Source organism: Symphalangus syndactylus, chromosome X (genome assembly GCF_028878055.3).
Source record: "Symphalangus syndactylus isolate Jambi chromosome X, NHGRI_mSymSyn1-v2.1_pri, whole genome shotgun sequence".
Lineage (NCBI taxonomy): Eukaryota > Metazoa > Chordata > Mammalia > Primates > Hylobatidae > Symphalangus > Symphalangus syndactylus.
Window position 1 is genome coordinate 83,363,179 of NC_072447.2, and position 11,068 is coordinate 83,374,246.

At 43.9% G+C, this 11,068-nt stretch overlaps 1 protein-coding gene across 1 annotated transcript; it reads left to right on the forward strand.

Moving 5' to 3' along the window:
* Positions 1-6,287: 6,287 nt before the first annotated feature.
* LOC134735976 (uncharacterized) lies at positions 6,288-10,536 on the forward strand. The gene is made up of 3 exons (XM_063634585.1): positions 6,288-6,349; positions 7,517-7,964; positions 9,892-10,536. The coding sequence occupies exons 2-3, from the start codon at positions 7,866-7,868 to the stop codon at positions 10,534-10,536; spliced, it is 744 nt and encodes a 247-aa protein (XP_063490655.1). The 5' UTR covers positions 6,288-6,349; positions 7,517-7,865.
* The last annotated feature ends 532 nt before the right edge of the window (positions 10,537-11,068 follow it).

Genomic DNA, 11,068 nt, shown 5'->3' on the forward strand with positions numbered 1-11,068 from the left:
TCTCAATAAGAGCTGTAGAAGAGTCATCTGGGGCTGACTTCTTTGAGGCCCCAAAGAGTCTGGCCTGGGCTTCAAGGAATCTGAGTCCTAGAGTATGCTCAGCCACGAACTCCCTGGGTGACCTTAGGAAAATTCACTTCCCTGAATCTCTGTTTCCTCAAACCTCTTCCATCTCAAACATTCTATAATTCATGAAAGCTGAATAGTACTGGAAATTCTTCTGGTCAGGATGATAATGATTTGAGCAGAGAAATGAACAGGCTGGGTAAAGTGTGACCTTCCCAGGGTACATAAAATGTTTTTCCAATTAAATGAACATTTCCTAAATCAGTTCCCAATTAGTAGAGCCGGTATGTGTTAGCCTTGTGATGGGGCTGCATAAATGGCAATTCAGAATCCAGGAAGAAAGTGGCCAATAGGCCCACTCTGCTTCTTACCTGTTATAGCAAAAAAGGAGTATGGTGCTCAGAGCTGAACATCACATTTTAGAGAGGACACCATGAGGCTGGAGCTATTTCAGGGCCATAGCTAAGGTGATGAGGGAACTCTGAACTATGCCATATGAGGAAGAGCAGAATGGCCTGGGGATAAGTAACCAAGAGAAGACCTCCAGCAACATCTTGGCCCCTGTTTTTGGCTCCTATGGGGAAGAGGGTGTATTAGTTTGTTTTCTGTTGCCTGTCAAAGAATGCCTGAAACTGGATAATTTATAAAGAGAAGGAATTTATCTCCTACAATTATAGAGGCTGAGAAGTCCAAGTTTGGGGGCTGTATCTGGTGAGGGCCTTCTTGCTGGTGGGGACTCTCTGCAGAGTCCTGAGGTAGCATTAATAAAGGGCATAAGGAACTCCAGAAAAACATCACATGGTGAGAGGGCTGAGTGTGCTTGCTCAGGTCTCTCATCCTCTTCTTATAAAGCTACCAGTTCCACTGCCATGATGATCCATTAATCCATTAATCCATGAATGGATTAATCCATACATAAGGGCAGAGCCCTCATAACCCAAACACTTCTTAAAGGCCCTATCTTTCCATACTGCCATATTGAAGATTAAGGTATAATAAATACAATTTTGGGGACACATTCAAACTATAACAGAGGTGTGTTGTGGGGAAAATGGAATGACTTCAAACCTGACCCAATAGCTATACTGCAGGTTCAGTAAATAGATGCTACCAAGGGACAGATTTCACACCAAAGTTTAGGAAAAATTTCAGAGTAAAATCAGTTTTATGTGGAATTAGATGGTTACAGATCTATAAACCAGAAGAAGATAATCTGAATTTCAGCTGGAGGAAATTTTGGACAAAAGCCTGGATCTGTCTAAGGGCATGGTCCTTGCACTGTTTGACCTCTAGGGAGATGTACAACTGAATTTGTACAAACAGTGGGTGCAACAGGTAGCAGATGAGAGCGTTGTGACAAAGTGAGCTATTTAACCATGTGTGGGAGTGCTAATGCATCTCTCTCTTAACTATGTGTGAAAGCCCTAATGAAACTTCAATAAATACTCCTGAGACTTCATTGCGAGAATAGAGATGGAGGCCTTGAAATATTGCATGGGAGTGAAATAAGAGAGATATTACATTTTCAGGGACCTCTCCAAAATTCCAATAATATAAACTTTTATGTTTAACTTACGGGTTTAATTAATCTCCACATCTCAAATATCATTAATTCTGGAATAGAGCAAGGCATGTCACTTTACAGTTAATACAAAAGTGCCTATCAAATCACATCAAATAGAAAATCCCAAATTATTGTGTCTTGGTGATACTCAGCATTGTTATGACATACAATAATCCCTCAGGCTACTTAGGTAGCCCTTTCACTAGAAATACATATCACAAGCATGTCCTTGTGGATCTTATTTAGTATGGCTGCCATTAGTTTTGTGTCCAACACATAAAACCTATGTGTGACCTTTCCAGTCTAGATGAATAGAACACTTACTGACATATTTCTGATCTGCTTGACTACTATGCAAGGCCTTCTTGGGAGACTCTGGAGTTTTTAGTTGAGCTGTTCTACACATGGGCCTGGGTTTTGCCCAAGTTCACCTCAGCTTACCTCTAAGCAGAACATAATGATCACAGTTTCCACATAGGGAAAACCCTGGGGAAGGAACACATCTTCTAGGATCTGGGACTCAGGATACTGAGACAGACTCTTCACTCAGATGCCTAGAACATAGGAGATGACAAACTTAACAGGCTGAAATAAGGCAGCCTACATTTTTTGGTATGACCTCATTCTGAATCTGTTAAAACTTCTTTAGGCTGCAGTGACCAAATGTATGGTCATTGACCTGCAGGCCTGTATTAGACAGTTCAGGCTGCTATAACAAAGCAAAGTGGGTGGCTTATAAGAAACAGACATTTATTTCTCACAGTTCTGGAGGCTAGAAGTCCAAGATCAGTGTTTTGATGAAGATCCTCTTCCAGGTTGCAGAGTGCTGACTTCTCATTGTATACTCACATGGTTGAAAGAGAGAGAGCATGCCACCCTCATGACCTAAATTTACCCCCCAAAGACTCCACCTACAAATGCCGTTACACTGAGAATTAGATTTTAGCATATAAATGTTGATGGAATATAAAAATTCAGTCCAAAACAAAACCTCACCGAAGTATTGCTGCTGAGTCACTTAGAAAACCTTTGTCTGAGTTCACCTTTTTTATTCTTTTTGCAAACTGGGTAGTAATTTGGAATGTTGTAGAGAGATGCATATTAGTTTTTGCCCAGAGCTAAGGTGTGAGATGGATCACCCAAACTGAAAGAAGAATTTAGAATAAAAGCAAGATGCTCAAGTACTTCAAGTTCACGAGCCACATATTACAGGAGAAAAATTGCAAGGTTATTCCAACACAAAGTGAAATCTACACCACATCTGAATCAGGAGACAGGCAAATAAATTCCAGAACGAGTTTAATGATGATGGAGGGCAAGGCAAAGATACGCTGTCCCCAGACTTTTTAGGCTGATAAATCAGGCTTGTCTTGAATAACAAAGCTAAAGGACAGAAAATGAGAAAGAAACATACCTGAAGTGATTTAAAGCCAGGATGTGATATAAAACTATTTATATACACATATTGCTAAACTGAATAGGAGACACTTCCCAGGTAGTAAAAGGAAGGGTGGAGAAGAAAGTATTTATAAGTCAAATGACCTCTTTGTTTTTGATATTGTAGTTGGTGCCCACTAGGACTTGCTTTGGATAGAAATAAATAAGAAGGCAAAAATTGAGAGGGTTCAGTCAAGCTGATCAGGCTAGAGAAAGATGCAAGAAAACTTTCACAGATTCTCATTAATATAAGACATCTAAGATGAAAATAAACAAAGATAATCATTTTTGTGAAAAGACCCAGTAGATAATCTCACAGCTTCTTTTTCCGGCAGAGAATATGGATGTGCTAGGATTGAAGGTACTTGTCATCACCAATCTAATGGGCTCAACTGGGACAAGTGATTGCATTTTTCTTCTCAGATGGTGGGCTGCAAAACAAGAATTTAGCATTAGACATGTATGCCAGTGTTGCTGCTAGTGGAAAGTGCACCAGTATACATGCTACTCCAGGATAAGATTGGCAGATATGCTTTGGTCAAACATTGGCGTGCACAAGGGACGAACAAACGTAGACAGCCGTCATATCTTGCCATCAAGAACAAGATTTAAGAAAAGACCTGTGGCCGTGGTCATGTATTATGTAGCTCAATCACCCCAGAAACAGAAGATGTTATTAAAAGTATAAGCTGATTCCAGTTTGGCTCCGGCAGAGTGAGGGCAGAAGAGAGGACAACGTGTTGGAGGGGAAGCCAGAGAGTTAACCAGAGACTAAATCCTGTTGGATCTTACCGGACAAGGACTGGGCTTTTACTCTGAGTGAGATCAGAAGCCATTGCTGGGCTGGGACCGGAGGAGATACACAGCTCACAAAACACCTCAATACAGAGAATTCAAACTTCTGAAAAACATACTGGATGAAGAAATCAAGTCCAAATTAAAATGAGGAAGTCTAATCAGATGACGAACTTGAACACAAAGAGCATGCCATTGAGCACTAGTTGGCCACAGATGTGGATTTAAGTTTTCTAGCTGCCAAAATGTAAAGAGGGAAACATGATCCTCTGCAGGACTCAACAGTATCCCTGAGATGGAATCTGACAAACTGCTCAGAAGGGGCACCTATGCTTTTCCCTGAGATGAATGTCTCCCATCGTCAGATGTCAGATTCTGGATCTATTTTGACAAGAGAGCTCAAAGGATTTCTTCACAGATGGAAATGAGGGGTGAGTAAAACAGTGGCGTGAAGGATCACCCTCGAGTCTATAGCATGAACAATCGGAAGGATAAGAGTGGCCCTAACTGTGAGGGGTGGGGTGAGGGGGGACACGCTGCAATGGGAGGAGGTTTCTAGGGGAAGATGGGAGAGTTCGATTTTTGACTTGTTAATTTGGGTTGACTCTTAGGCAATTTTCTCAGCGAATTAGAAAGGAAGGTCAGAGGCTGAACGTGAGGAGTCGCGAGGCAGTGTTGGAGGCTTGCAGAGAGAAAATAAGTTGTGACATAGAAGGGTGAACGGAGACGAAGGCTTGAGAGAAATGAGTAGTTGGAACATTTGGACTACAAACCTGGCAGAAAGATGTTTTGGTTTAAATGGAGAGGGACACTGGGTGTTTCCAGATCAGACAATGTTCATTCTTTATGATCCAGCCAGAAAACTGTGGCTTTTGCTAGCCTTTCCCACCTCTGAACACAGGTTTCCCCTTGCTGGTGAGGGTGGCGTGGAGAGATCCGAGTGAGGAAATAAGTTGTCAGTGTTTACGCTTATTTCTTCAGTCATGCTGAAGAGGCGGATAGCCCTAACACGTAATAGGAGAGAACACAATCCACCCGGACTTCCGCCTTATGCACAACTGCACTTTCAGTTTTGCTCATAGAGATAGAGCTCACACAATTAGGTAATTGGGCCCAAATCTGAAAGTGAGAAACAGGCCAGAAAGGACACTCAGAGGATGAAAAGGGAAACCAGTAAGCCCCACTGTTTTATACGCCGTTGTCATCATGGTTTTACCTTCATGCTGAGCCATAGAATTCCTTAAACTATCACAGCCCTGGTCACTTGTGCCAATTCTACAAGGCCTCCAAAACTACATAGGAGATACCGCACCGTGGGCCCATTCCAAACACTTATTCGGAATTAAAATTCCACTGGCTTTCCATTGATAGCACTAGAGGTCTGTCTGTGACACGCTGCTGCATTACAGCAAAGCAAAGCCCCATAATGACCTAATCTGGAAGGATAAGATCCCAGGACCCATAGAACAACGAGGCCAGAGGGAAGGCAGGCCACAAAGAAGAAGGAAACCAGACTTCCCCATCTCTCTGGGCTCCTGGGCGAGGGGGGAGTCAGGGGAAAAAGGCCTTTAACCTAAGTGCTCAAGGCCCTAACCTAACAGCTTTTGTTGTTCACGCTGCAGTGCTGGCACTTCCTGACCCGGCTTAGTCCTTCTATTAGACTTTTGTACTCTGATGCTAGTTTTCAGAGTATAGGAGCAACTGCAGGGAATGAAGCAGCAGACCTATCTATATTTTGTGGTGCTCTAAGTCTCTGTCAATAAGCCTGAGACAAAGCAAAACCAGGAAGAAGCCTTGACCCTTATCAAGGTCATCAAAGCCATAGAGGACCCTTCCTAACGTCTTCAACTGTCATTTTTGAAAGAAGCCGAGTCTGACCACCAAATATAAATGAGTATAACATCCACCGCATTTCTTTGTCATATTGTTACAGGAAAGGGGTCTTGATCCAGACCCCAAGAGAGGGTTCTTGGATCTCGCGCAAGAAATAATTCAGGGCGAGTTCACAGTGCAAAGCAAAAGCAAGTTTATTGAGAAAGCACAGTGGTGAAAGGACAGCTACTCCATAGACAGAGTAGGACGTTCCCGAAAGTAAGAGGAGGAACGCGTCCACCCTAGGTACAATGCTTGTTATATGAGGAGATGTGCTCTGCTACAAGGGTTTGTGATAGAGGATTAATTTTCTTAATTACTATGTTTTGCAAGAATCGGTGTCATTATCTTTAAAGCAAAATTAGGGATGCCTTTCTTCTCCAGATATCGGGATATCTGGACACTCCCAAGTCTGGGTCTGTTTAGTAAACGTTATTAATTTGTTCCCTTAACCGTAAACATCTAGAGGCTAGGAATACCTAACTTTCTGGGAACGCAGCCCAGCAAGCCTCAGCTTCATTTTCCTAGCCCTCACTCGGAATGGAGTCGCTCTGGTTCAAACGCCTCTGACAATATCACTCCGTTTTATTTTCTATCACTTACCACGATCTGAAAGTAAGTAGATAATTTATTTGTTTACTCTCTGTCCCCACCCACTAGAACGAGAACGCGGCTCTTGCATCCTTACGTGTGTCTGGCATATAACGGGTGCTCAATGATTATTTGTTTCATGGATGAACAGATTTATGGATGGCTGGGTGGATGACGATCTTAGAAGGGGTTCCAGGGCTAGCTGGCTTTCTGTTTCTCCCACTCAAGCACCCAAGCCCTGACCCACAAAGCAAAGGAACAGGCGAAACTTCTCGCCAAATAGCTTCAAGGCAGAAACTACGCAGCTGGCTTGGGAATTCCGTACAACGCGAATGCGCATGCACAGGCAGGACTGAGCGTGTCCATCTTCGCATTACTCCGGGAGATGACTCTCGGAAAGGGTCCGAGGACTAACGTCTTTCTCTTCCTCGCCCTCATTCCTCCCAGTAACGTCCGCTACAAAAGAAACCGTGCACAAAATAAACTCGGGCGGCGGGTAGAAAGGAGAGAGCCGAATTCCCTACACCCATGATCAACACGCCCACACCTCCCATCAGGCACGGCGCTCCCGCCTCCCCGAAGAGGCGATGGAACGTGGGGTGGGGGGGGCTGGCGCGGGGGGAGGGCCGGGGGAAGGAGTGGGGCGGGAACGTCTTTCTGCTAGTGTTATGGCTTCCGGGGCAGGACTTCGGAAGACCGCCCCCCTCCCAGTTGCAAATCGACTTCCGGGGCACCCCCACCGGCTGCCCGGTGGGTTCTCTGCTCGAACTTCTGTCGCTTTTCCCTTCCCCTTTATCTTGTTCAGGTCCCTCAGTGGACTGTTCCGGATCTAAAGAGCAGAAATTGGGCCGCAAAGAGAACGTCCTCCCAGACTTTCTCCGTCGCGGTGAAATTATGCCCGCTTGGTGGCAGTATGTATTCACAGATGCGTGCAGCTCTGCTCTTACCCCGCCCTTCGCGTTTAGAAAAAAAGTGCCATTCCGCAGAGTCAAAACAAACTTTCTTTCCGCTGTAGAGGCACAGCTTTTAGGGTGGCCTACTAACTCCAGCTTTTTCTTTTCTGAAATCTCTGTGCCAATCTGATGGACAGAAGAGCGACAAAAAATATTTTTAACGTGAGATTCTTTGTTGACCAGCCTGCTTGTAAACTTTCTGACATATGCCTTTTTCTTTCTTTTTTTTTTGCCATAGGGCTGTGAACCCCTGATATCTGAGACGTGTTGACCCCCGTGACAACCAGCAGCCCTACAGGGAACCTACAACAAAATAGTTTTAAAAAGCTCATCCAGGAAATGCCTATTAGAGCTGGTCACTCTGCTTTGACCCCTCCCATAGGTGCTGGACCTCCAGAGAGAGAAAATGAGACACATAAGGCGGAAATTACTCCGTGGTGACACACTGTGGTGTCCCGCCCACAACCCGGATACTTGGACCCACTCCACTGAAACCTTAGGCCACAGCTAAGTTCCTTCCTTCAAAAAATAAATCTAAGAAAGAGGAAAAACAGGAATGACCCCCTTTCAGGCACTCTGTTGGTTTTATGGCGCCTCTTCTTGCAAATGTTTGTGTAAAATTGACATACTGTGGTCCTTTTGTGCACAATTACAGCAAGGAAAATTCAGATCCCAAAGGTCCACCTGTGAGTATAAAGTTCCTAAGGTCTCTGTGTATGGCTCTGCTTTCTTTTTTGCCTGCATTAAGTCTGCTGTTACGTTTCTACTGAGATAAAATCCACCGTTTGCATCCATCCATTTCATTTTGTTACTGTTTTTGTAAACCAATGAGTTTGTATTAATATCTCAAGACTAGAGTTCTGAAGTAAAAGCTATAGGATTTTTGGTTGTGTGGCAGGCCAGGTCTCACTAACAGTTGAACAGGGAGGCCTCCTTAACAACTGTTTCAGCACTGAGTGGTTAAATATTAAAAGCTGAAAGAGCCAGTGCCCTTATACAAAGGCTGGGATTTAACAAAAGCCCACCAAGAGTTTTGCCTAGGTCCTCCTGGGCCTTGAAGGATGACAAGATAAAGGAATTCTTAACAGGACCCCTTCAGGATTAAACAAGTTTTTATTGGAGGTCTGAAGAAACTCCCCAGACCTCCACAAACAAGTTTTACTGATGGTGTAAAGGAGCTTCTAAAACCTGTATGATTTAGCAGCAGGCAAGATAAGGGTAATCACCCCAAGCACCTGGACCAATCTAGATTAAGTAAATTTACTGAGGCTCCAGAGGAAGGTCTTCAAAACTGAGAACCTCGTTGTAGATTAGAAGAAGTTAATAACGTATGTCTTTAGATGAATGCACAGTTACATGTAAACATATAGCTTAGAAGGTATATAAGCTCTGGAAAACTTTGTAATTTTGAGTTGGTCTGACGATAGTCTCTCTACAGGGAGAAGGCCTCGAAAATATTGCCAGACCAACTCAAAATTACAAAGTTTTCTGAGCTTATATAAACTCTTTCCCAGTTCATCTGCATCTCATTACCGGGTAGCAGGAATAAGTAGGCTGACCCTCAGTTTGGACTGGGAACAGCTGTGTAAGTGTGTATGTGCGTGTCTATGTGTATGTACATGTATTTTGTTGTGTTTTGGGCCACAAGGTACCACACTGGCTTAACAAGTACTCATTAATTAGCCCAAATGCTTTCCATCTTTACATGACTTAAGTAAAATCATATGCTTGCTTCAAAATTATTGGTAAACTAATAACAGAAATTTCTTAAAAATAGTCAGCATACATTTTTGCATTTATTAATCAAGCAATTTCATACTTATCAAAATTTGGCATGAGGGTTACAAAACTGTAAATCCGGCAAAAACAGAATTTTTGCTTGCGTAATTTTTGATTAAAAAATACATTAATATTAGATTAATGAAAATCGCTAAATATCCAATTATTCAGTAAAATAACCATATATTTAATCTTAAGGCTCTTAGGTAAACACCTGAAATCCACAGGCTATAAAATGGTTGAAAAGGAAATAACCTAAAATGACTATCGCAGTTTCATAAATAATCTAGGTAAACTATTACAATAAGTAGGTAAATGTAATGAGATAAATGCTTTTAGACAAAACTTGTTATAATTTAGATTCTAAAGTTATAGTAAAATAAGTTATCACATTAACTGGGTATTTTTCAATTTAAAAAATTTGGAAGGCTAATCAGAAACTCAAATGAATGCAACCAGTGTGTCTTTATCTACCTATGACCAGGAAGTCCCCTCCCCAATTCAAGTTGTCCCACCTTTAGAGACCCAACCAGAGTACATCTTACATATAACGATTGATGTTTCATGTCTCACTAAAATGTATGGAAGCAGGCTGTGCCCTGACCACCTTGGGCACATGTCGTCAGGACCTCCTGAGGCTGTCATAGGCGCGTCCTTAACGTTGGCAAAATAAACTTTCCAAATTGACTGAGACACGTCTCAGATATCAGGGGTTCACAGCCCTATGGCAAAAAAAAAAGAAAGAAAAAGGCATATGTCAGAAAGTTTACAAGCAGGCTGGTCAACAAAGAATCTCACGTTAAAAATATTTTTTGTCGCTCTTCTGTCCATCAGATTGGCACAGAGATTTCAGAAAAGAAAAAGCTGGAGTTAGTAGGCCACCCTAAAAGCTGTGCCTCTACAGCGGAAAGAAAGTTTGTTTTGACTCTGCGGAATGGCACTTTTTTTCTAAACGCGAAGGGCGGGGTAAGAGCAGAGCTGCACGCATCTGTGAATACATACTGCCACCAAGCGGGCATAATTTCACCGCGACGGAGAAAGTCTGGGAGGACGTTCTCTTTGCGGCCCAATTTCTGCTCTTTAGATCCGGAACAGTCCACTGAGGGACCTGAACAAGATAAAGGGGAAGGGAAAAGCGACAGAAGTTCGAGCAGAGAACCCACCGGGCAGCCGGTGGGGGTGCCCCGGAAGTCGATTTGCAACTGGGAGGGGGGCGGTCTTCCGAAGTCCTGCCCCGGAAGCCATAACACTAGCAGAAAGACGTTCCCGCCCCACTCCTTCCCCCGGCCCTCCCCCCGCGCCAGCCCCCCCCACCCCACGTTCCATCGCCTCTTCGGGGAGGCGGGAGCGCCGTGCCTGATGGGAGGTGTGGGCGTGTTGATCATGGGTGTAGGGAATTCGGCTCTCTCCTTTCTACCCGCCGCCCGAGTTTATTTTGTGCACGGTTTCTTTTGTAGCGGACGTTACTGGGAGGAATGAGGGCGAGGAAGAGAAAGACGTTAGTCCTCGGACCCTTTCCGAGAGTCATCTCCCGGAGTAATGCGAAGATGGACACGCTCAGTCCTGCCTGTGCATGCGCATTCGCGTTGTACGGAATTCCCAAGCCAGCTGCGTAGTTTCTGCCTTGAAGCTATTTGGCGAGAAGTTTCGCCTGTTCCTTTGCTTTGTGGGTCAGGGCTTGGGTGCTTGAGTGGGAGAAACAGAAAGCCAGCTAGCCCTGGAACCCCTTCTAAGATCGTCATCCACCCAGCCATCCATAAATCTGTTCATCCATGAAACAAATAATCATTGAGCACCCGTTATATGCCAGACACACGTAAGGATGCAAGAGCCGCGTTCTCGTTCTAGTGGGTGGGGACAGAGAGTAAACAAATAAATTATCTACTTACTTTCAGATCGTGGTAAGTGATAGAAAATAAAACGGAGTGATATTGTCAGAGGCGTTTGAACCAGAGCGACTCCATTCCGAGTGAGGGCTAGGAAAATGAAGCTGAGGCTTGCTGGGCTGCGT

Coding starts and splice junctions, on each gene's coding strand:
- LOC134735976 (XM_063634585.1), top strand. CDS start 7,866: ATGGCGCCTCTTCTTGCAAATGTTTGTGTAAAATTGACATACTGTGGT. Junction 7,965..9,891: donor CAGATCCCAAAGGTCCACCT/GTGAGTATAAAG, acceptor TCTGTCCATCAG/ATTGGCACAGAGATTTCAGA.